Source organism: Bolinopsis microptera, chromosome 12 (genome assembly GCF_026151205.1).
Source record: "Bolinopsis microptera isolate Bmic1 chromosome 12, MBARI_Bmic_1.0, whole genome shotgun sequence".
Lineage (NCBI taxonomy): Eukaryota > Metazoa > Ctenophora > Tentaculata > Lobata > Bolinopsidae > Bolinopsis > Bolinopsis microptera.
In genome coordinates, this window is record NC_087083.1 from 10,598,860 (window position 1) to 10,623,890 (window position 25,031).

Genomic DNA, 25,031 nt, shown 5'->3' on the forward strand with positions numbered 1-25,031 from the left:
TTGCCCGTCGAAAACATGATTAGTGATTGTGGATTTTATTGATATTACTGATTATCCATCATATTCAGTATTAATGTTATCCATTATCTATTTATTGACATCCTTCAGTCTCCAAAACGAGGTGTGAAGGTAAATTAACTTTGAGCCTTGTTTTGGCGACTGCTTAATCGATGGGCAAGTAGGTATTTGTTTTTTAGCAGTGTTGAACATTGAAACAATTATAAAATGTTTATTTTTATCTTATATAACCAATAACGTACAATATGAATGACATATGCTATAGTGACGTAACATATATAGTGCAAAGAATTAGTAACTTGCGAGATGTGATTTAGTGATAATCGACGTTAACATTTTGCAGTTTACAGTTGCGCAATGTTGGCGTCGATTGTTACTGACATTTATCTGAATTTAATACAAGTACATGTCACATATAAATTGGGTAGCTGAATGAAACTCGTGCCTCAAAATTTTCCGTTATTAGCATTGCAGTGTCCACGCCCTATACTACGTTAACGACCGAAATTTTCCCAATATGCAATTATTATTTTGCTTCTAAAATTCTCTGATAATTAATAATATATCGTGACATGTAATTGTAAGATAACAAACCTCGCGCGCGCGGCGCTTACATCTGCACCTGAGAATCTCTCAGCAATGTGTGGCTGTCTGCGCGGCGGGCTGTGTATTGTGTCTATAGCTGAATTTAAATTTAGATTTATTTGTAAATGTATAATAATATTAAATATGTATTGATTGTTTTGTGGTAAATACAAATTTTGTTTTACTAAAAAATTTTGTTTTACTACATGTGGTGTAGACTTGTAATGTTCCGGCTAGACAGGCTAGATGCATACATTAATTCTAATAGTGATTCTCTTAAAATACAAATAAAAAACTTATCTTGCTATTGCATTCGTTCTTAAAAGTAACTTCAATCATAATTTGAATAATATTTTGAGTTAATTTATCAGTGACGTAGATCTCCAAAATTCATTATTTACAATTACACCTCAAATATATCTCATATAGCGTAATATTATAGAGCAGCAGTATCTGAAGGTGTAGTTTTCAAGCTCCTCTAAAACTTGTTATCTCTAAATCTGCAGTGATTGTAGAAGTGTTTAGAAGTTTAGATCAGTGTGAAGCTATTTCTACAGGAGTGATTGTAGAAGTGTTTAGATCAGTGTGAAGCTATTTCTACAGGAGTGATTGTAGAAGTGTTTAGATCAGTGGGAAGCTATTTCTACAGGAGTGATTGTAGAAGTGTTTAGATCAGTGGGAAGCTATTTCTACAGGAGTGATTGTAGAAGTGTTTAGATCAGTGTGAAGCTATTTCTACAGGAGTGATTGTAGAAGTGTTTAGATCAGTGTGAAGCTATTTCTACAGGAGTGATTGTAGAAGTGTTTAGATCAGTGTGAAGCTATTTCTACAGGAGTGATTGTAGAAGTGTTTAGATCAGTGTGAAGCTATTTCTACAGGAGTGATTGTAGAAGCTGAACTCATAGTCATGTCACTCAGCGAGCTGAGGAGGTCTCTGGATCCGTTTGAGCTGCCTGCGGAGGACAAGATTTAGTGTTAAAATAAAAAACAGTTAAGCTAAAATTCCACCATCGTCACTGTTTTATTAATAGCTTGTTTGACATGCAGTAGGAAAACAACCCCGGCAATATATTAAAACCGTAGTAATTATAGTATGTAGTAAGACAATCCACCTTACTGGGCAGCACTCAGCCTGTCATTCCGCCCAATCTTTATTCGGCGTTTATATGTTTATGAACATAATAGCCTGGGGTCCCCAGGTAACAATCCACCTACCACTTATTTTAGTTCGCTGACGCAGTTTTCTGGACAAATGTTTCTTGTACAGTTGCGTCTCTTCGCTCTCGTACTGCACATTCTCGTCGTAGTGGTATTCGTACAGGAACAACTGTCCTAACCCACCGGAGATAAGCGCCTTCCTGTAAAAGTACGAGTTACCATGGTACAGGACAACAACTATGCAGTTAGAATCTCTGTTAAAACAGTTAGAATAAGATTTACTGGAGTATAATTATTTAGAATATGCTGCAGACCAACAAACTAGGACCAGTGACCGAACTTTTGAGGGGGTCCCGGACCCCAACCGCCAAACGGTGCGCGCAGGGCAGCCACGCCCATATTTGGTCCAAATTAGGCCCAATTTAGCCAAATACCCTGAACATGCCCAAAACCCAGGTTTATGGTGCTCTACTTGTAGCTAGTGGTCTCCTGAACTCGTATATGAAATTTCATCAAGATTGGACAAAAAATGACTGAGTTATGAGCCAAAAACCATATGCCCATATTTGGGCATACGCACCAAATTTGGTAGATTTCGTCCCATAAATTGGTCAAATATCAATATTTTTGGATGAGACTTACTTTATATGAAAGGTAAGCCTAAACTACATATTCTCTGTAAGTTATAGCTTTATATCTGTTTAAATGTGGATACTAAGGCGAAAAAACCACAAAAAATGAACTAAATTGCCCATATCTCGGTTCGCGATATTCGCGGAGTTGATCTCACCAAAATTGTAACAACTCAATCAGTTTTCAAAATTTTTGCATGAAATTTTTGAAATCGACTCGAAATCGCATTTCGACCTTATTTTAAGAACGGATTTTTGATTTAGGCCTCAAAAAAAATTTGGCGGCCAAATTCTGAATTTCTGTAATATAATTTTGGAATTTGGCCGCCAAATTTTTTTTGAGGCCTAAATCAAAAATCCGTTCTTAAAATAAGGTCGAAATGCGATTTCGAGTCGATTCCAAAAATTTCATGCAAAAATTTTGAAAACTGATTGAGTTGTTACAATTTTGGTGAGATCAATTCCGCGAATATCGCGAACCGAGATATGGGCAATTTAGTTCATTTTTTGTGGTTTTTTCGCCTTAGTATCCACATTTAAACAGATATAAAGCTATAAATTACAGAGAATATGTAGTTTAGGCTTACCTTTCATATAAAGTAAGTCTCATCCAAAAATATTGATATTTGACCAATTTATGGGACGAAATCTACCAAATTTGGTGCGTATGCCCAAATATGGGCATATGGTTTTTGGCTCATAACTCAGTCATTTTTTGTCCAATCTTGATGAAATTTCATATACGAGTTCAGGAGACCACTAGCTACAAGTAGAGCACCATAAACCTGGGTTTGGGGCATGTACAGGGTATTTGGCTAAATTGGGCCTAATTTGGACCAAATATGGGCGTGGCTGCCCTGCGCGCACCGTTTGGCGGTTGGGGTCCGGGACCCCCTCAAAAGTTCGGTCACTGGTCCTAGTTTGTTGGTCAACTACTATCTCGAAATCAAGTTTCACAAAAAAATACCCATTGGCCCCCCCCTTAACAAATTAAAAGCTGTACCTTCTGATCGAGGGGTTGTTGGGGGCTGCAAACTAATTAGTTAATTAGTTGATTAGTTAATTATGTAGTTAATTAGTTAGATTGAGGGGTTATGTACTGTAGTACCTTCTGATCGAGGGGTTGTTGGGGGCTGCAAACTTCCAGATCTAATTAGTTAATTAGTTAATTAGTTAATTAGTTAATTAGTTAATTAGTTAGAACGTCCCCTAACTACTGTACCTTCTGATTGAGGGGTTGTTGGGGGCTGCAAACTTCCAGATCTTTAGAGAGCAGTCAGCGCTAACACTGACTATACGTGTAGGAGTACAGATTACATCGTATACAGTGTCCTTGTGCCCTTCTAGTTTGTGCAGCACGTCTCTGTTAATTAGTTAATTAGTTAATTAGTAGCCATCTAATTAGTTTATCAGTTTAGGTCGTAGTTTTCATTTTCACTCCCAATTAACTGATTTGATGATTATGAGCTCCTTTAATATCCAATGAATTAAGTTAATGGGGTGGGGGGGGGGGGGGGCAACCATATTAAAGTATATTAAAGTATATCCCCGGGTCGGAAAAAAATCCTACATTTTAATATACTTTAATATACCTACAATTAGAAGATTTATATTCTTCGTTAAGATTTACATGATGAACTATATTTTTCACTCAGATTCGCAAGATAAGCCTGTTTTAGGACTAGTACATGAATTTCCATCCAGATTGGTCAAAAATTGGCTGAGCTATGAGCTTTAAAAAATATGCCCATATTTGGGCATACGCTTTTGCCCAAATTCGCTTTTGCCCAAATTCGATAAAATTTCAATATTTTTTAATGAGACTAACTCTATGTGAATGATATAACTCAGTGTTTGTTGAATATAGTGGATACTAAGTAAAAAGACCTCCATGAACAAAATTGGGAAAATTGCACACAATATCTCGGTTCGGAATACTAGCCAAAATGACTTCATTAAAATTGAAATCACAGTGCTGGCAAGCACGACCGTTGCATTTATTGTGGGTATACTATGTTCCCCATTTACTATTATACCCCATTTACTATTATACCCCCTTTACTATTATACCCCCTTTGGTACACGTTACGAGCCTCTTTTGTGCACGCGAAGCGTGCATTCTGGCCGGAGGCGGCGGCCGAAGGCCGCCGCCTCCGGCAGGAGTTTTCCAGGCATTAAGACTCATCGGAAGTCGTTCAGCAGATTTATTTTTAGTTCAAAACATTCTAATTTGATGTCAAAGATGACAGGAATAAAAAATAGTTATGTTGAGATTTTTAAGAAATTTGCATAAAATACTCGCCAGCACTGTTATACGAAATTCGGTAAAAAACCCAAAATCGCCATATTCAGGTGCCTTAAAAACTATGTTAAAATTGAGTTAGAGATCTGAAATTTTTCAGGGCGTCTAGACGTTAACCAAATCGACTGCAAAAAAAGTTTCAGGTTTCAGGAGCATCGGGAAATGGGTTTTCTAGAACCCCTGTTTTACGATAGATTGTCGTGATACATACATATATTCAGGGATAGACGCTTTGCCAGTCAATTGTAGCCTGTATTTAAAAGTCCATAGATTCAAAAGTATAAAAGATACAGCCATTTCCGACCACAGGTCTTGCAAATAATTGTTTACACTTTAGTTTACATTGTATAAAAAAATTATTTAACGTCATGAACACCCCTTGATGACGTCATCAAGTTAACCATTTTTAAAACTTGATTTTTGATAAAGTAATAACTTTTAAAATTAATTTTAAACCATTAAGGAGTAATTTTATTCAAAATCTGAGGAAATTTTTATCTTAGATAATTGTTCAAGCATTCTGAAAATCTACCGGAAAGTTTTTCTAGCTTGCTCCTTCATAAAGATATTCGTCATTGAAGTTTGTGCTTTTTTGAAGAATTATTTTATAAAAACGTCAATTTTGCGATTTAGTATTCTCTGGTGTTGGGCCATGCCTTGGGCTGTGGAGCTCAGTTCTGCTTCCTATAGGTATAAATTGTGCATTAGGCTAGTTTTAAAGTTAAAAATCGAAAAGTTGCACACGTGGGGACACGCCCAAATTGAAAGAAAATTGCTAAAATCACTGAAAATTGCTGTTTTCGTCATTTTCTGTCAACTTTAGAGTGCCGTTGTGATTACAGTTCTTCTTGAAATACTTTGAAACTTTGCATGCTTATCAAGCTATATATAACACAATTACATGCAAAAATCTACGGCGATTCAATATTGGATGCGCACGCAACGTCCGCTCAAAGTTTACACGTGCGAAAGGTGAGAATTTTGCTCATTCGTGATTTCCAACAAATTCTGCTTTGCCACGACAGTTTAATGTCATTATATATGAATTTAATGCCAACTTGAATGAGTATTAAGTGGCATATTCAGTCAGTGATCGACCGATATGCTTCCCTAAACACAAGGAAATGTTTTTAAAGGAAAAATTTCGAAATCGTTGAAACTTCCTCCTTATTAATGAAGATATCAGTTTATATTTCGACTTTATAAAGTACCCTGACATTATAATCAAAAAGAGATGATATTTTACCAAAACCCATAATCATGGGTAGAGTGGACCGCTACCAGTGTCTCTCTTTCCCAAACAAAAGGAAATGATATTAATTTGATTGACCGTTCTCAAATGCAAAATGATACCGAGAATGAAATCGGTCGCTCGCTTTTCCCATTCATTTACAGCTATAATAGATTAAGAAGAACTACCCAAAGGCAGCTGTACTCGGCAATGAAGATTCAATAAACTTCAGCTTGTTCAATAAGTAATAACTACCACCGTTGTCCCTTACCCCGAAATACTAGGTATCGACCCGAACGCAACCCAAAGAGATTTTTACAGCATCTGATTGATGTAATCAATCGAAACTTATTTATACAATTCGTAAGCCGTGAATGAATGGGAAAAGCGAGCGACGGATTTCATTCTCGGTATCATTTTGCATTTGAGAACGGTCAATCAAATTAATATCATTTCCTTTTGTTTGGGAAAGAGAGACAGTGACACTGGCAGCGGTCCACTCTACCCATGATTATGGGTTTTGGTAAAATAACTCCATCAGTTTTCAATATTTTTTCAAGAACTTTTTGGAATCGATTAAGAATTGCATTTCAAGCTTATTTTGGCCAACAATTTTTGATGTAGGCCTCCAAGGAGATAGGGATATATTAAAGTATATTAAAGCATATTAAAGTATATTAAAGTATATCCCCGGGTCAAAATCGGGAAAAATCCTACATTTTAATATACTTTAATATGGTTGGCCCCCCCCCCCCCCCCCCCCCCCCAGTTTTTTAATTTCAATTAACATTCAACTTAATTCACTGGTTAATTAGTTGATTAAACAAAGCAAACGAACCTGTCCAGTTCCCAGTAGTGAATAGTCTTATCTTTTGAGGAGGTGACGAGAGTAGTGCCGGTGTGTAAGTTGTGGGAACCATTCCCCATGTCCATCTGCACCGACTCTATCCTTCAGGGAGGAGAACTAATTAAAAAAGTGATCAACACATTAATTATATAAATTATTAATTATTGCAGTGAAAATGATTTAAAATGCATTAACTTTCAATGCGAATTTTGGACGTATACAGCTAGTACTAGAGCAAACCGTGCAAAAGCGACTGTTGTTTTAAAGTAAATTAGAAATATAGTTTCTTAGTTTGTGTCATGTACGGTGCGAATACTGTGCTCTGATTGGCTACTCACGTGTCTGAATGTGACTGGACGGTTTTGACGAGTACCCCAGTATTGATGTGATATATTGTAACTTTGTCGTTATGACAACAAGCCACGTGACCCTGAAATTAATTACAGTAATGTTACTCCTTCACAAACTATTTAATTACAAGGGTGTAGGAATCATAAAATGTAACGTCTAGTAGAAACTCTTGCTTTTAATTGAAGCTGTTTTAGATTTATAGACCCAGAATTCTATGACCAGATTACCGGAGATCCTCACCTGAGACACAGATAATTTTAGTTAATTAGTTAATTAGTTAATTAGTTAATTAGTAGCACCTGAGACACAGACATCCCCATAACCCAGCCTGGGTTGGTATGTGTTACCCAGATACTCCGCAAGCATTCTCCAGATACCCTGTTCCATACACGGACTGTCTGAGAAAGAAGCTAATTGTGTTATTATACTGATTTTGGTACTGATCGATGGAGGAATACATTCAAAGATAAAACTTATTTATTGTATACCTTACCACTAGAATTGTTGTGTGAATGCTGTGCTCTTATTGGCTAGTTTGTGTAACGTGATGTAAATGCTATGCTGTGATTGGCTAGAATTGTACCTTGTCTGCAGAGCCTGACAGGAGCTGATCTGAGCCGTTCAGGTCCAAACAGAAGACGGAACCGTTGTGGCCGAGGTAGGTCTGCACTACCTCACATCTCTTTATATCCCAGCATTTTATCTGGGTTGTAGAGAATAGTAAAGTTTAAGTAGATGTCAGTCACTGGCAAGACCAAAATATCCGCATATATGATTGAACCAAGAGATCAGATTGAGGTTGCCTGACTAAGTGACTACTCGATATCTCTTAAATAAAATAGTTTAGAAAAATATTCAATCAACTAGTTATTATCCAGTCCCCCCGCCCCCCCCCCCCCCCCAGTCCCACCCCCCCCCCCCCTACTTACTAACCAGTTTATCATCACTACCACTGAAGATGACGTCACTGTCACACTTTATAGCCCATATCTTCCCCTCGTGAGCTTCAATACTCTTCTGACACAGTCCTGCCCATAAAACACGAGGGTAACGGTGGGTAACGTGGGTAATGTGGGTAATGTGAGTAACGGTGGGTAATGTGAGTAACGGTGGGTAATGTGAGTAACGTGGGTACTGGGTAATGTGGGTAATGGTGGGGAGGTGACACAAGTTATCAATTTCAAAACCCAGATAGTCCTCCTTACGGCTATCAAACGGTTTAAAACTATCAAGTTATTTACCACAAATATAACTCTACTAAACTTAACCGATCTTGCTTAAATAAACTTCCTTAAAGTTATTTATCCGTTCATATAATCGCATAATTAATATAATCGCATAACTAGATCACGTGCACTGACCCTTCTTGACGTTCCATATCTTTATAGTCCCGTCCGAACTGCAGGAGATAAGACAGTTCCCTTTAAACCACTCCACTCCCCACACACTCTTCTGCAGGGTGGTTATATTTGGGACGATAATATCAATATTTAGTTCTTTTAATCTACAATAATTGTGAATATTACGTAATTCCAATCTTCATATTCTAATCTTGATATTGGCTGTCCACCAGATTGTCCAAGGAATTGAAACTATTGGACCTATTAAAAAAAGTGCTGATATAAAGTTATACACTGACTGAGTGAGACACGAGGGTTGCGATAATTGGCTAGTCATGGCTCTTATTGGCTAGTTTGTGTCACGTGATATAAAGTTATACACTGACTGAGTGAGACACGAGGGTTGCGATGAGAGCTCCTCCTGACTTGGCAAGGTTCCAAATCTTTATCTCTCCGTTTATCATTCCAGTTGCTATTTTACCTGTTTTCATATCGTATGCTACACTAACCATCTGAAATAGAAACGTCAACTTACAGAAAACTGATGCTTTTATCATGTAATGTTAAATAATCAAAAATATTTATCTTAGGGGTCGTTCACATATTACGTAATCAGCTGAGGGGGGGGGGGGGGGGGGGGGTTAAAATGTTCCAAAAAATGATTACGTAATATGTGAACGACCCCTTATCCTGATTCGGTTTTTCTATATAAATTATAAAACGGTATAAAAATAAAACAATATTAACCATGGTAACCACGGTAATAATCTTGTCAGTAAGAGTAAGTTCTGATATTTTCTCCAAAAATCTCCCTCTGAATCTAAGTATTAAGTTCTTGTACTAAACTCTGAATTCCACTACTGACGTCTACTGAGTACTGACTACTGAGTGGTGGATCTAAAATGAAAGTGAAAGAGAAAGTGAAAGTGAAAGTGAAAGTGGTGTACCTTGTGTTGTGATCCGGAGAAACAGTTAACTCTACACCGGCCATTCCTCCAGTTCTCTTTCAATAGTACGTTGTTTTTAAACAGCTCCTGCTGCCCCAAACCCTCTGTAAAGTGGAAATTTATTCGGCACCTTATAACGCCATTTATTCGGCACCTTTTACCATCACAATTATAAATTCAACGCAGTCAGATATTATCAATGAGACTCAAAATCATTCTAATAAACTATCTTCATCGGTAAAATATTTGTATACATCAATGCATCTAAATGAACAGAGCTATAGAAAAAGGATAATATATCAAAACAGAAATCAAAGTAAAAGTGCAGAAATAAACTCCTCGGCAACACGATAAATCTCAATAATTTCTGCATCTAAAAAAGTTCATTCTTAAACATTTTTGTTAAAGGCTCATGCAGGGATATAATGGTTTCACGAACATATTTTCCGGAGTTTAAAAATGTTATTAATCAAGTGATAAGGTTACAGATGAAACTTTTTTCTGGTTCTGGTATGATTTACATTTTACATTCCTAACATATGCACTTTCCAGAGCATGCTTAGTATGGAGGAAACGTCTGCGTAATGACCACTACATCTTTGTAATTCTGTAGGTTGTTGTTGAGATATCTGTCGTTGAGATATTGTACACATGTCGTATAACTATATCAGAAGTTAAGCCATGCGATATATCACCAACTTGGATTCAAACTCCCCGACTATCTTTAGAACTTTAGCATTGCTGTACCACCTCCACAGTTTGAGATAGTCCTGATTGTCTTATTATCAGGACAGAGACCAGAACAGAGGCTCCTTCTAGTTAGAAAACTTTCACTTTCACTTTCACTTAAACACACAGTCGGAGATGGCCGTTTAATTGTCTTATTATAAGAAGAGGCAGGGAATTTTGAAAACTTACTTGCGGGCACAGTGCACACAACTGGAGATATAGCCCTGGGAAAAGTACTGAGGCTCCCCAGTCTCCACAGTTAGTAAACTTACTGTTAGTTTCACTTTCACTTTCACTTTCACTTTCAATTTCACTTTCACTTAAGCACACAGATGGAGATACGCTTGATTTTCTTATTATCATACAGGTAAGGTTTCGCGGTATAGCTATAACCTTTTTTGAAAGGTGTCTCAACTAATAAACTGAATAAGAACCATATTAATAATCTATTATTACTTACCTAAAATAAGTAATAATTTAATTAAATAATCAACTATAACAGTTAATTAATTATTTGCCACTAACCAGGGTTATGGGGAGGGACAGCGTGTTGTGCACACTTAATATTCCACGTCAGATTTGAAGTGCAGATCTCGTGCCAGTCCTTACACACCTATGATCAAGAGAATTATTGTAAATAATGAAGTTTACTTGAAATACATTATTTGAAATTAAACTCACAAAACCTCACAGAAAGTTTAAGGTAAGCCACTTCTTCTATTGGTAGAATTAGAAAAAACAGCTAATAACTTAACAAGTAATAACCTAACAGCTAATAACTTAACAAGTAATAATTTAATAAGTAATAACTTAATAAGAAATAACCTCGCTAGCGTTTACAATGTCTTTAGGAGTAAGATAAGAGAGAATAGTGAGACTCAGATCCAGCGGCAGCTTCGTTACAAAATCTCGGTATCTTCTTAACTGTAATAGAAAGTAAAGTAAAGTATCTTCTTACCTGTAACAGAAAGAATGCTACTCTAGAGAGTGGACATAGATAGTGATATGATGTAATAATATATATCGATAAATAAAGAATAAAATGATCACTTAAAAAGAAAAAAGCCTCAACACAGAGCAGTAGTTCTATCTCCCCCCCCCCCGCCCCCCCCCCCCCCCCCCAACCTAAAAACCTAATAGACTACCAGCCCCTACATTTGATAAAATGATAACAACTAACGTTGAGAATAAGAGTAGCATGGTACAATTCGTGACAGAGAGACCGCATAATATCACATAAAGTATGTCTAATTTCTCAGAGTCTGAAGAGTGGAATTTGGTTAGGTTAATAAAGTTCTTTTTTTCTTCTTTTTTTTACTGTATTAGCGGCGAAAATGTGTTTCCTGCGGCGAGCAAACGACGCGCACGTTGCGCGGCGTATTATTATGCCTACGATATGATTGTTTCTATAACTCTTAAGCGTTCGTCAAAAATCGGAGTCCGTATCGTCGGATTATCAAATGATTCCACAAAACGGATATTATGATTTCCGCATTTCTGATCTGTCCCAAAATGTTATGAAAATTTCCAGTTATACTTAGAGAATTGGGTACATTTATTAACTAATAAAATGAGAAATATAAGAGTACATAATATAAGTAGTACAAGGCTTATATTTTATATTTAGTAAAAATATTTAACTCCAATTGTCTGCACAGCAACATAAATCACAAATAAAATCGATCGATGAAGGTTGATAGCAATTCTATTTGTTGATAAGTAAATCTAAATAAAATAAGTAGCGTACCACTCCACTGACTCTCGTACCATGTCAGTACGCTGGATAACTCCTTCTGCAATTTCCTGAACACAGATTACAATTACAGATTATACTTTATGGCATTATAAGTGATTAGAATATCAGTTAACAAAGCAGCCCGAATAAAAGTTGGGTTACACGCGGCCCAAATATACCAAATATACCTCGCTTACAATTGGAAATATTGGAGTAGAGTATTAAGGAGAGTGTTTATCATTGTGAGAAATAAGAAAGTTTGCAAGTCGTATTAGAGAGGACTGTAAGATAATATATTGCCATGGTAACCATGGTAACCGGTAACATTGATAAAGAGTGCTTCACAAGTAGATGGGGGTAATTTGTTGGGAGAGGAACATGTTATTTGAGAACACACTTAGGAGCACATATCAATCAATTACTTTATTGCCTTTAGGTTTAACATATTTTACAGCAAATTAACAAATTACCTGGAAAATCAACACAATTAGACTAGAATAAGGAAAGTAAGGAAAACAAACTGTTTACTGATTAGGTTATATCAATATATCAAAGTAAAGCTTACTTGGACGAGACAGTTTTTTTACTTTTATTAGTTTTGAATAAACCTCCGCTCCTGAGAAATTGTATTGTAAGTTATTTGGCTACCAACAAAGTAAGTTATGGTTATTATGCTAATAAACAAAAGAAGATTTTCTAAACCAATTAATTGAAATTAGTTGGTTATTTTTACCATTATAACCCTCAAAATGTAGCCTCGTGGACTTGGAAACTATACAGACAAATTTGTTTAAATACACACGAAATCCTTGGTTCAAGCTGGCTGTTTCTAGTTTCTATCACGTGGCTGAACACATCACCAGTTGTCTATAATTACAACACTACAATAATTTGATCATTCAAACATTTTGATGCAGGCATTTTGCTTGTGACAATAGAATTACACGTAAAATACATATAAAATGTGCGACCATTTCAAGTGTCATGCAGAAATAGAGAATCATATTAAAATCACAGTTATTTATAACAATATGTTGACAGCACATGCATCAATAACTCAGTAATAAGCTATCCAGTGATTGGTCAATTATCTAACTAGTCAATTATATAATTATCTAATTAGTTATATTAAGAGGAGTATAATTATAAAGGAATATAATGCTATCTTAATTTATCACTCAATTTCCAGGGTGAAATTATGAACGCTGTATTTGGCATAGACTGACTTGCGGGGTAAAACCTATGCGTTGCTTATAAGAGCATAGTGCTCTACTGGAATGTGAAATATTGATTAAATTATTCATTTAGATAAAGATCAAGATGGCCACCTATCACTTAACATTTATGGTAACCCATGCTTTGCCGAATGTGAAAACAAATAATAAGAACACATAACACGGTACTAATTAATATAGTTGTTAACTAATTAACTAGTTGTTAGTTATCTAACTATAACACGACACATTTAACTTACAGAACGCTATAAACTGACGAATTCTCTTTGATCAACTTATCAATATCATCCTGAGTGAAGCAAACATCCACAAACTTGTTTAATAATAATTAATAATTCAACAAGATTCTCATGCAATCATTAAATTTGTTATAATTTTAAAATGTATCAATATCTAAATCATGGCGTATTAGCAAAATTAATTAGTCATAATGATATCAAGATGAATTCCGCAGGCTACATCCTTAATCCTTTTCACAACCGTTCCTAATAATAATATTTGGTCGCCCATTGTGCCGACATCTTGTTTAATAAACTTTAATAACCTTAAATAACTTTTACAGCATATACTTTCATCTCTGGGAATGGAACCCCAGCTGTGGGAGTCGACCACGTGACAAACCACGTGGGAGGCGGACACCAGCCAGTTAAAGTGTGTTAACACTACGACTCCTTTATAATAGGATACACGGCTTTAATCGTGTTTAACTCTCTCTCTCTCTCTCTCTCTCTCTCTCTCTCTCTCTCTCTCTCTCTCTCTCTCTCTCTCTCTCTCTCTCTCTCTCTCTCTCTCTCTCTCTCTCTCTCTCTCTCTCTCTCTCTCTCTCTCTCTCTCTCTCTCACCCCTACTTAATGACTTGGCACTGGTTTAAGAATATCCTCCACAGGGCTCTGCTATGTTAAGCTATGTTAAGAATTCGCAGCAGCTTGTGAAGAATTTTTGATTACATGCATGCTGAGAAGAGAAGCAATGCACACTACTTTAACAAGCATATCAGAGCTCTTCTGACCAATGCAATAGTACTATTCTGCAGAACGCAGAACTCACTGGCTTAATAATAAAATAATAATAGAGTTATGATATAATAATATAATAATGCTACTATTATAGTAGTGCATGTTTTAGAGTCTTTGCAAGAATTCTGATTTATGGTGGCTGGTGCAGATTATCTATCAATTAAAGCTGATTAAAACTTGAGCAACTTAACTTAAGTAATTTAACTGTCATAAATTTATTAAACATCTATTTAATACAGCTTTAAACTGCTGTGCTACCTATATAAGCAGTTATCACACACAAGCGTACTTAATATAAAACTATGGCTCGTCCACTAATAAAAGGTAAAGTGTAAATTAACCTAGTTAGTTTAACTTGATAAAAGAATATTTAAATATCATGAAATGCTCACCTGTGATTTTAAAACAGCACTCTTTGGTCTGTAAAACTTTTCAGACACCTATAAGAGTATATCAATATAATATACCGCTACCGACAACTGCGTAACGTAATAATTTTTATCAGTAAAGTATCTATGACCAGTGGCGTAACGTTGTATCTTGGCGCCACCGCCGAAAAAGCGCCCCCTCCTCCTTTAGCGCCCCTCCCTAAAATTAAACAAATTAGGTGATTTTAGAGGATACGCCGGCAAAATCTCTAAAAACGTGTTTCTAGAGCAAACCACGCAGTTTTGCTAGTACTGTAGTTAAGTTTTTCAAAGTTGTTCTATATTCAAACGACGATTTGGCGCCCCCCCCCCCCCTGAGATGCCCCCCCCCCCCCCCTGCACAGCGGGGTCAGCATGCCCTTCGTTACGCCACTGTCTAAGTGTCTATGACCAGTAAATAAATAACATACAGTACTAATTAGTAGAACTAATTAACTAATTAGTTAAGAGTGCTCACATTCTCTAGAGCGAACAGTAGAGCTTCATGTCTACTAGAAGGAGTGGAAATTGGCGGACACTCTTTGAGGTGGTGTTGTGCTGAGTAAATAAAGCCTCTGTGGTGCAACGGCTCCGTCACCTGCAGGGCACTGAATAGTGGAGTCACGTAACATGAAAGTGAAAGTGAAAGTGAAAGTGAAAGTGAAAGTGAAAGTGAAAGTGAAAGTGAAAGTGAAAGTGAAAGTGAAAGTGAAAGTGAAAGTTATACAGCAATTTTTTACTTACAGGTAAGTGAATGGTAGAGTCAAAAGTAACATTTGTGTTTTTTTCCATGAATTAATGATATTATAAACTTTAACTCTTCCTTTAGGAAGCCTGTCCTCCCTAAGTAAATCAAACAGAAATTCATTTGTCCTAATTCAGTTGACATGGTGGAACTTAAATGATATAATGAATATCACTTTGTAGAATTTAGTGCACTCACAAATAATACATACATTTTGATTATTTTGCTTTATAGCATCATACTTACACAAGTAGAAACTCAAGCTGACTTCCACCATATTTTACTTACACTAAATAGAAACTCAAGCTGACTTCCACCACATTTTGACAGTAGTTTTTCCAGGAAAACCTTTCTCTGAAATAATAAATGTTGAAGTGGAATTTTCTATAAAGTGCCAGGGACTTGGGGTGTCAAATATATACGGGATTGGTTCTTGTAATAGGAAGCTGAAGACGATTTACACTTGTATTTTGAAAGCTCCTGTTTAAATAAACTTTTCGTATCACTTATATGTTGTAAATAATTCCCTCCTTTTAAATAACTATTAGTTGATTTAAATAACTAACACAACTATAAGTTGATTTAAATAACTAACACAACTATAAGTTAATCTAAATAACTAACACAACTATTAGTCCACTGTTCCATCAACTCCTTAACCACACTCTTTTGTGTGTCAAATTTAACATTATTCTCGAGTGTGGACACCATCCTAAAAACAAAATGTGTATCAGTTATTAAAATTATGTGCAATAGCTTTCAGGCTTGCACATTCCTTGCCCCGTAGTTACCTGTCCTTTCAAACTAGCAGTCAAGGAAAAAAGTCATACACCAAATGGGCATTATATTTTTATTAATTCTTTTACACCTTGTTATTTTGTAAAATTTTCCCAAAATGAAATCTCCTGTTTTATTGAAAAAAAATTCTTGTTTCATTGAGCTCTAGGGGATATAATGTGAACTCATAACTTCATAACAACTAAATCAAGATATCACTATTAAGACGTATTTATCTACCCATGTGTATATGTGTACTTCTTTCAGAGTTAATGGTCCCTTCCTGGATTACATTATGTGATCTGATGATCCCCCAGTTAGTTTTAACAATAATAGCTCAAATAATTATAGGATGCATCCGGTTAAAATTATAGCCAGCAAAAGTTCTTAAAATATTCTTTTAGCTCAATAAAAAAATTCGATATGTCATCGAAATTATGGGGCACAAATATCAATCATTTTTGCACCAATTCTCTGAACACTATTTGCCCTTAAAAATAGGCCACCGTACAATTGACATTTTGATATCAATCGCTGTTACTTCTAAGCCCATTGATTAATTGTGATGTTTTTAAAACCGTTTTTTTATTTTCAGTTATATTATTGCAAATGATCGAGTTCTTGGCTGTGTTGATATATAATATGCTTTTTTAAAATACATCTTTTAAAAATATTGTATTGACAAATATTTATATCAATATTGTTGGGGGAATATTTATTATATATTTTTTCACATAGTGCGATATATTTTGTAGACATGTGTGATGACATGTGTGATGATGTTATGTCATACATTTTATTTTACTTTATCTGCAATACCATCTGTTATCCATGGGTTATTGAGAGCAGACTTAGATTTTTAGCCTTTCTAATTTTCAACATTCGTCAATATTTATCACGTGCATAATCATGACCATGCTTGTTCTTAAATGTTTAAGATATCGTTGCCATGCAAAGCATGCAAGCTTGAATTAAGGTTGATATAGTATTATAGTCAATTGCAACTAAAAATAGTGTGCTTTTTTGCGTATGTAAATTTTTTTCACCTAACCATGTGCTTTCGCGCCACTGCGGGCGCGCTTGTTTGTTGTTTCACAAGCCGGGAGGCGGGCGCGTGCCACTGCAAGCGCAAGGGTTGTAGGTTTATAACCTACCAGGACGTGCGCCGAGTTGGACTCGTCGACGGTCCTGATATATGGTCCTAATATATGGAACAAATATTTTACGAGTATCACCCGTTAAGGTGATGTCAAATTTAAATTAATCTTAAATGTTAAAATATATTTGGTTGGTGTTATAATTATAAATTAAATCGATCTTTCTTTTTCATTTTCTGCAGTACAGTATAACTAGAATTAGTGCTTCAGTATTTTTATTTAAATTTTGAATTGCGCTGATAAAAATGTATGATTGAGACGAATCTTCGAGTAGTTCACTACTATATAGTAAAAAAGCTTATTTTACATTTCGTTAGCATATCCAATATTCATGTTCATGAGTTTATTATCGGATGTTTAAGTTTAACTATGTTTATTATGATATTATTATTCATTGTAATATGGCAATAAAATTTAAATTTTGTTTTACGGGTATATGCCTCACAGAATGGCTAGCCTCACAGAATGGCCAAATTTGTAAATGTTTTTGTAACTTATTTTGTATATAAGACTGGTAGGTTTTGTGGATACCATATGAAACAAAAGTCTTCTGGCAACACTTTCTGTGGTGAAATCATTAACTAGGACCACATTTTCTGGCATAAATATGACTGTTTATGCAGAAATTTTGAGCACTGAAAATTTGTTTTCAAATTTTTGAACTAAGTTTGCATTTTGGTGAGAACTACTGGCACCAGTATGACAGAAGATGTTTAAAGAATAGTATTCATCAAACAAAACGAACATTGTTCAATATAGGAAGAAAAAAATGCTAAAATGGCTACATGCCTCACAAAATGGCAAAAATATGCCTCACAAAATGGCCAAAATTTAAAACTCCTTTTATTGATGTAGACATGTTAGTTTTGATGGTCTAAAGTATTCACAAGCTATTTATCATACAATAACACCCCAGATGGAGTGTTTTTACAGCCGAATGAAGGTTATAAATCATGAAATCAGGGAATATGAACAACGCCTCACAAAATGGCCATTTTTGGTGTAGGAAATTATGCCCTTTTCCAGTTCTAAGAAATTTCACCTATATGGGGGTGTTAACAAGGCATATTTATACCAGCAGCATACCTGAAACAAGAGCCAAAGGTTTTAGGAAAATAAAATTTTCTCGTTTTCTTTTTTTTTTGCCATTTTGTGAGGCATTTTTTTGTGAAATAATTTTTCACAGCTCAGTTTTTTCGTGAGTTTTAGGTTATTACCCCATTCCTTAATAGGTTTTCTAACAACGTGTGGTGATAGAAATTTAAAAAGTATCTCCATCAAAAAATTATAGAAATTCAGATTTGGCCATTAATTCTCTGTGAGGCATGTTTTTTTGGAGGAAGATTTTCCGGCCAATTTTTCTCAAAGAAAAAATAGTTATGAGATTAAATCAACCCCCGGGAAGAAAAATATGACATATGAGTGTCAATGCAACTTAGCTTCTTATGAGATAAAAACTGGAATAAAGTGTGTTTTGTGATTTTGAGAGACCTTCCTTTTTTGCCATTCTGTGAGGCATATACCCGTACTAAATTTTGTTTTACTATAAAAACCGAACGAATATAATAACCAATGCGCCTATCTTTATGCGCGGCGATCGCGCTCTTTTCGAGCTTCTTATATAACTTTACTTAGGCGCGCCAGGAAAAAACAAAGAAGTAAGCAAAAATCAAGCTAGGAAAAAATCGAATTATATTTCATAATATTTATCAAACATTAAATGCCAAATGGTCGCAAGTGTTTAACCCAAAAAACCTTACATAACTTCAAAAATAAACTAGAAACTTCAAAAATAAAAGAAATAGAAACGTTGCATGTGTGTACTGTCATGATTTTCAACGAAATGTTCGTTTTGTAAAACAAAGGTTACCTCCCCAGGAAGAAAATTTAAGACAACGTAGATTTTGAGTTATCCTGAAATGTATGATTTTGGGCCAAATATTAAAATATCGCAGCTTTTTAACTTTGCAAATTAATTTGTCATACGTTGTATGACCCGCCGCGCACGAGTGCGCGGCTCCCCCTGTATCGTAGAAACGCTACATAGTGAAACGACCGTGGGGGTCATGACCTGCTCTATCCAGAGCCCTTGCGCTTCATGCAGTATATATGATATATCGCGCGCCCGCCTCACGGCGTTTCTTGACTTGTGAAACAAGCGCACCCGCAGTGGCGCAAAAGCAATAAGCATATGGTTAGGTGAAGGTCATGCACGACGTGATACAAAAATCAATGTGGTTGCCATGACTTCATATCATTCAGATTGTAATACGCGTGCGATCAGCAAACTTTACGTCACGCGCGCTGACAAACGTGCTATTGAAAAATGATGATCACCTCTAGCTTAACACGGCCAGCCTTGTCATACGTCGTACGACCCGCCGCGCACAAGTGCGCGGCTCCCCTGTATCGTAGAAACCATATTGAAACGACGGCCGTGGGGGTCACGACTTGATACAAGGCCAGCCAGCATAATTAATGTTGCTAGGCTCACACATAGCGCGAGTCCAACTCTGAACTCGGCGCGCGTTTTGGTAGGTTATAAACCTATACAACGTTTTTTTACAAATATCAATCGATATCAGCCCAGGAAACCTTTTCGTTAGGGGCCTAACTTCGGAAGTAAAAGAGATAGAAAGTTTTGGTTTTCAACAAAATGTTCGTCTCGTAAAAAAACTAAAGTTAGCTCCCCAAGAGCACAATTTGGGACAACGTAGATTTTGAATTATCTTACCACTTACTGGGCCGCGCTCAGCCTTTCATTCCGCCGAATCTCTATGTTTATGAACATAATAGCCTGAGGTCCCCAGGTAAGAATTATCCTGAAAAGTATGATTTTGAGCCAAATTAAAGATCGCAGCTTTTTAACTTTGCAAAATAATGTTGTTGCTATTTGTATCACGTTGTGACCCCCACTACACGGTCGTTTCACTATTATATGGTGAGAGTAGAGTTTCTACGATACAGGGGGAGCCGCGCACTCGTGCCCGGTGGGTCATACAACGTATGACAATTACAAGGACTCTGTGAGATTCGGAGACGATATATGCAATATGGGGAAGACGATCGCAGAAAGAGTCAGATGTCGACGCGTAAATTTATTTTATTCTATATTTTTCGAGATGGATTAGACCTTAACCGCAACCGGTTTAGTTTCCTGGATGAACGACATGCATCGAAAAACTTTAGCTTGGTTAAATATCTTTGCACAATTGACAATGCAAGTTTGGTAATTGATAATTTATAATTATATTGTAAATCCAATTATTTGATCAGAATTGTCATTTTGTTTAATATTAATTATTGAAACAAAAAGTAATGAAAATAATAAATATGCTATTGCAGAATTGACGGATGTTACTCGTCTAAATTTCTTCGAAGTAGCGCGACGGCAAGTGCTACGAAGTAGCGCGCGCCGGGCCAGACCATTAACAATGGTCAATTGCAGAATTGCAAAATACGATTAACAATATTACATATTGATATATGACGAGAAAAAGAATAATTTATAACCACTGCACTAAGCGTTATTTGACAATAAAATGAAAATAATGAATTTTCCATGTTCCAGCAATTTTTTAAAATTTGAAATTACGTCGTTTGAATATAAAATGTTTTAATGTTTTAGTGTAATTAACTTTTCTATTATGCGCTCAAAATGTCAACTAGGCAGTTACCAACATTACATGTATAATTGTAAACTGTTGCAAATGCAACGTGTAACATTTCACATTTGTAACCAACACGTTAAATTTGGCAGCATTTAACCACAAAGTCTTTTTCCCCAGGTCCCGTTTTCTCAAAGCCGGTGATGACCATATCAGAGGGACACTTCCAATATCCGTCCTGTTGATCGTTCTTCAGAGTGCCCACTACCTGACAGTTCCCTTCCAACTTCCCTCCTAAACATTCCTTTTTAGAGCACGGTGCCGCGTCAATACCGTTTTCACCGTCCCTGGCTGGTGGGTGCAGGGTTTAATAGAATATATTTAGTTACATTACCAATAACGTGGCACACCAATAACGTGGCACACAAATAACGTGGCACAACAATAACGTGGTATTTGGTTATTTTGTATAGTTGTATAGCAAATAATAATAGACTTTGTAGCAAGATACATGATTTTCTAAAAAGAATAACAACAGGATGGTAAAGTATAAGTAACTAACTAAAATAACTAAACGTTAAGTAAATTAAACTGTAATATAATTATAAACTGACCTATTCGTCCACTTTCACCTTTCACTCCCTTTACCCCAGGTCGCCCCGGGGATCCATTACTCCCTTCCACCCCTGGTTCCCCCGGTGCACCTTGCTCTCCCTTGGCTCCATCTTCTCCTCGTGGTCCGTCCTCTCCGTCCATCCCGTCATCTCCTTGTGGTCCTTCAGAATCTTCACACTTCACTTCATTGTCGCAATAACCGGGATAACCTAGTGTGACCTTGTTACATGTTGTTTTGTTACTGTAGATGTGTTTTGGATATTACACATCTCGGACGTTTTAAAAAACAAAAAGAATCAAATTTAAGAATTCGGGAAAATGCCCCCCCCCCAGGTACTGTCATTACGCCACTGTTTAGCGCTATCTACTGTTATCTAATGCTAAATATCACATTTCAATTATTATCGGTAAAGAACCCTTACTACAGGTGTATAAGATAACAATACCTTTGCTCCCGTCTGCTCCTGGTTCTCCGTCAGCACCAGGTTCTCCTGTGTCTCCTCGAGGCCCCTGCGGTCCTTTCCTTGCAGCAGTTCCACTCAGTACACACAGCAGTGCTAATGTCCAGAGAAGATGCTTCATTTCACTTGGCCCTATTATATATGTTGGTGTGTTGTTAGGCATACCCCGCTTTGTGTGTATATCTCAAATAAATACAGTTTACAGGAAAGTGGTAAAAAAACGTTATTAAAGGGTTGAACTGGAAGAAAGAGCTACAAACGACAAAGAAGGAGAAATATACTCCCTCTTAATAAAACAAAACACACCAAATTATATACTGCATATATTTATATAGTATATGCAGTATACTCCTTGTTAATAAAACAAACCACACCTAATTATATACTGCATATATTTATATAGTATATGCAGTATACTCCTTGTTAATACTTTAATAAAACAAACCACACCTAATTGTCTACTGCATATATTTATATAGCATATGCAGTATACTCCTTGTTAATACTTTAATAAAACAAACCACACCTAATTGTCTACTGCATATATTTATATAGTATATGCAGTATACTCCTTGTTAATACTTTAATAAAACAAACCACACCTAATTGTATACTGCATATATTTATATAGTATATGCAGTATACTCCTTGTTAATACTTTAATAAAACAAACCACACCTAATTGTATACTGCATATATTTATATAGTATATGCAGTATACTCCTTGTTAATACTTTAATAAAACAAACCACACCTAATTGTCTACTGCATATATTTATATAGCATATGCAGTATACTCCTTGTTAATAAAACAAAACACACCAAATTATATACTGCATATATTTATATAGTATATGCAGTATACTCCTTGTTAATAAAACAAAACACACCAAATTATATACTGCATATATTTATATAGTATATGCAGTATACTCCTTGTTAATAAAACAAAACACACCAAATTATATACTGCATATATTTATATAGTATATGCAGTATACTCTCTGTTAATAAAACAAACCACACCAAATTATATACTGCATATATTTATATAGTATATGCAGTATACACTCTGTTAACAATACAAACAAACCACATCAAATTATACAAAATGAAAGAATAAAAGATTACCATTAGATCAGGGTGGCTAATTAAATGATCCGTTTAAAAGGAGATAAGGCAGTGTAATCAGTCCTGTTGCTGCAACTTAATACTCTTTCCCACCTCACAATCCGGTACTCGATCTGAAACTCGTGTGTTCGCGGCACCATGAAGTGTGTAATAACACGGCACCATAACGCGGCACCATGAAGTGTGCAATAACACGGCACCATAACGCGGCATCATGAAGTGTGCAATAAGGAGCCCAACAATAAGGAGCCCTATTAATTATTCAATACTGGTTAAGGTTTATTATTGTACCATTGTAAATAATGTTGTAATAAGATGAACTTGAAAAACTTTATCGATAACTATTTTGGTCATATTTGGTATTCGATCTTTGCATAATATATTTAAGTACCATTTTCTGGCTTTAGTATTGACAATATATTTTCAAGCATAAGTTTATAAGTTATCTTTTTAGCTCATTATTCATGATATTTTCTGGGATGACTAGTTCGATCACTGCTGAGTATAAGTTTTATCTTAAAAGCGGTGTTATTAAATTTCAATTTATTATTATTATTATTAACAAAACTTAATAGGAGAAATATCATATCGTGGCATTTTGTGGAACTTGGAGTCCTTAATTCTTTAATTATAGACATTACTCATGACTCACGTTTGTTGAAATTTTCATTTTTAATGTATTAAAGGGGGAAACTGAAAGAATAAAAAAGGACATTTGTTTTAATAATTCGGACGCGACACAGAATTTTGTTTATTTTCATGATCTGAAAGCCGCAAATCTGCACGAGCAATACAACGAAGACGATTTATTTTGTAAAATATGCGTGAAGTTGAGGTACATTTATACGCAAATCTACGCGGGCGTTTAAAAACTCTATAAGATTACACGTATAGAACGCAGCTTACAGAATATTGGAGCTACGTGTATTTGAATTAGGCTGGGGCGTTCGTTAGCGCTGGCTTCCCAACCTATCGCCAATATTTTAATATTCCAAACAACTATCCATGTACGGGCATCACCCGCTAAAGCGTTAAGTACTGGAAACTCACCGAATTACACACAAGTGGTGCCCTCAGTACAGGTGATTTTGTCGCTGCCAGTAACACGACTCCTTAAATCATCATTTAAGGAAGCGTTTGCTTGTCTGACTTACTTCATTAGACACTTCTGGTCAAGGTTTGTAAACACCTTCTTCACTAACTCTTTGGATGTGACTTTATCACTCCCATTTTCATTACTTCTCCCCATACTTTTTACGCTTACAGTTAGCATCACAGTTTTTTGAACTGCACATTTATTTGTGTTACTGTTATAAGTATTTGTTTATCACTTGGTCTCGCACACTGAGACAGGGTTTCTTTCGAAACATACCGTGTCGTATCATACTTTATCGTCTCTCCCTCTTCAGAGACAGGCTTTCTTTCTATATACCGTGTCGTATCATGCTTTATCGTCTCTCCTTCTTCAGAGACAGGCTTTATTTCAACATACCGTGTCGTATCATGCTTTATCGTGTCTCCTTCATCAGACACAGGCTTTCTTTCAACATACCGTGTCATATCATGCTTTATCGTCTCTCCTTCTTCAGAGACAGGCTTTATTTCAACATACCGTGTTGTATCATGCTTTATCGTCTCTCCTTCTTCAGAGACATTCACTATTTCAGTCAAGGTATTTATCCTTATATTTATTATTGGTTTTTTAAATTTTTATTTCATTTATCAGTTTAATTTGCAGAAAGTGGTTTCAATATTATCGATTATCCTTCTTCCAACTAATTCAAAAATAGGTACCATGGACACTGGATCTCAGCAACATACAGAAGATACTACCTGTCATCATTATAGAGTCTAATGAACTCTACCCACAGGTTAGTCAGGCAGTGGATCACACTCTGATGACATCTCCTTTTGGAGATTTTCGGACTCTCAGACTACCTACTACCTAGTTGAGTGTGTTCCATAACCTAGCACCCTGCCTAAACGTTCGGTACTCCTGGACC

General features: G+C 35.9%; 2 protein-coding genes across 2 annotated transcripts; both read right to left on the reverse strand.

Moving 5' to 3' along the window:
- Positions 1–906: 906 nt before the first annotated feature.
- Positions 907–15,997, reverse strand: LOC134824076 (uncharacterized WD repeat-containing protein alr2800-like). The gene is made up of 21 exons (XM_063835779.1): positions 15,904–15,997; positions 15,568–15,633; positions 15,013–15,132; positions 14,520–14,567; positions 13,351–13,400; positions 12,442–12,492; positions 11,889–11,944; positions 11,322–11,403; positions 10,967–11,065; positions 10,667–10,754; positions 9,413–9,516; positions 8,852–8,977; positions 8,487–8,577; positions 8,059–8,153; positions 7,709–7,828; positions 7,425–7,523; positions 7,113–7,204; positions 6,766–6,876; positions 3,617–3,757; positions 1,820–1,962; positions 907–1,557 (listed from the first exon to the last, which is right to left on the reverse strand). Exons 8-21 carry the CDS (start codon positions 11,367–11,369, stop codon positions 1,460–1,462), a joined length of 1,455 nt encoding a protein of 484 aa, XP_063691849.1. The 5' UTR covers positions 11,370–11,403; positions 11,889–11,944; positions 12,442–12,492; positions 13,351–13,400; positions 14,520–14,567; positions 15,013–15,132; positions 15,568–15,633; positions 15,904–15,997; the 3' UTR covers positions 907–1,459.
- Positions 15,998–20,647: 4,650 nt separating this feature from the next.
- LOC134824324 (collagen alpha-1(XXIII) chain-like) lies at positions 20,648–22,025 on the reverse strand. The gene is made up of 3 exons (XM_063836201.1): positions 21,883–22,025; positions 21,436–21,645; positions 20,648–21,172 (listed from the first exon to the last, which is right to left on the reverse strand). The coding sequence occupies exons 1-3, from the start codon at positions 22,016–22,018 to the stop codon at positions 20,961–20,963; spliced, it is 558 nt and encodes a 185-aa protein (XP_063692271.1). The 5' UTR covers positions 22,019–22,025; the 3' UTR covers positions 20,648–20,960.
- Between the last annotated feature and the right edge of the window lie 3,006 nt (positions 22,026–25,031).

Excerpts from the sequence above, each read along its gene's own strand:
- LOC134824076 (XM_063835779.1), bottom strand. The coding sequence starts at position 11,369 with ATGCGGTCTCTCTGTCACGAATTGTACCATGCTACTCTTATTCTCAAC. Across the intron at positions 8,978-9,412 it reads TCTCCGGATCACAACACAAG|ATGGTTAGTGTAGCATACGA; the intron begins GTACACCACTTT and ends TTTCTATTTCAG. Across the intron at positions 8,154-8,486 it reads GATATGGAACGTCAAGAAGG|GACTGTGTCAGAAGAGTATT; the intron begins GTCAGTGCACGT and ends TTTTATGGGCAG.
- LOC134824324 (XM_063836201.1), bottom strand. The coding sequence starts at position 22,018 with ATGAAGCATCTTCTCTGGACATTAGCACTGCTGTGTGTACTGAGTGGA. Across the intron at positions 21,646-21,882 it reads AGGAGCAGACGGGAGCAAAG|GTTATCCCGGTTATTGCGAC; the intron begins GTATTGTTATCT and ends AGGTCACACTAG. Across the intron at positions 21,173-21,435 it reads AGGTGAAAGTGGACGAATAG|CCAGGGACGGTGAAAACGGT; the intron begins GTCAGTTTATAA and ends TGCACCCACCAG.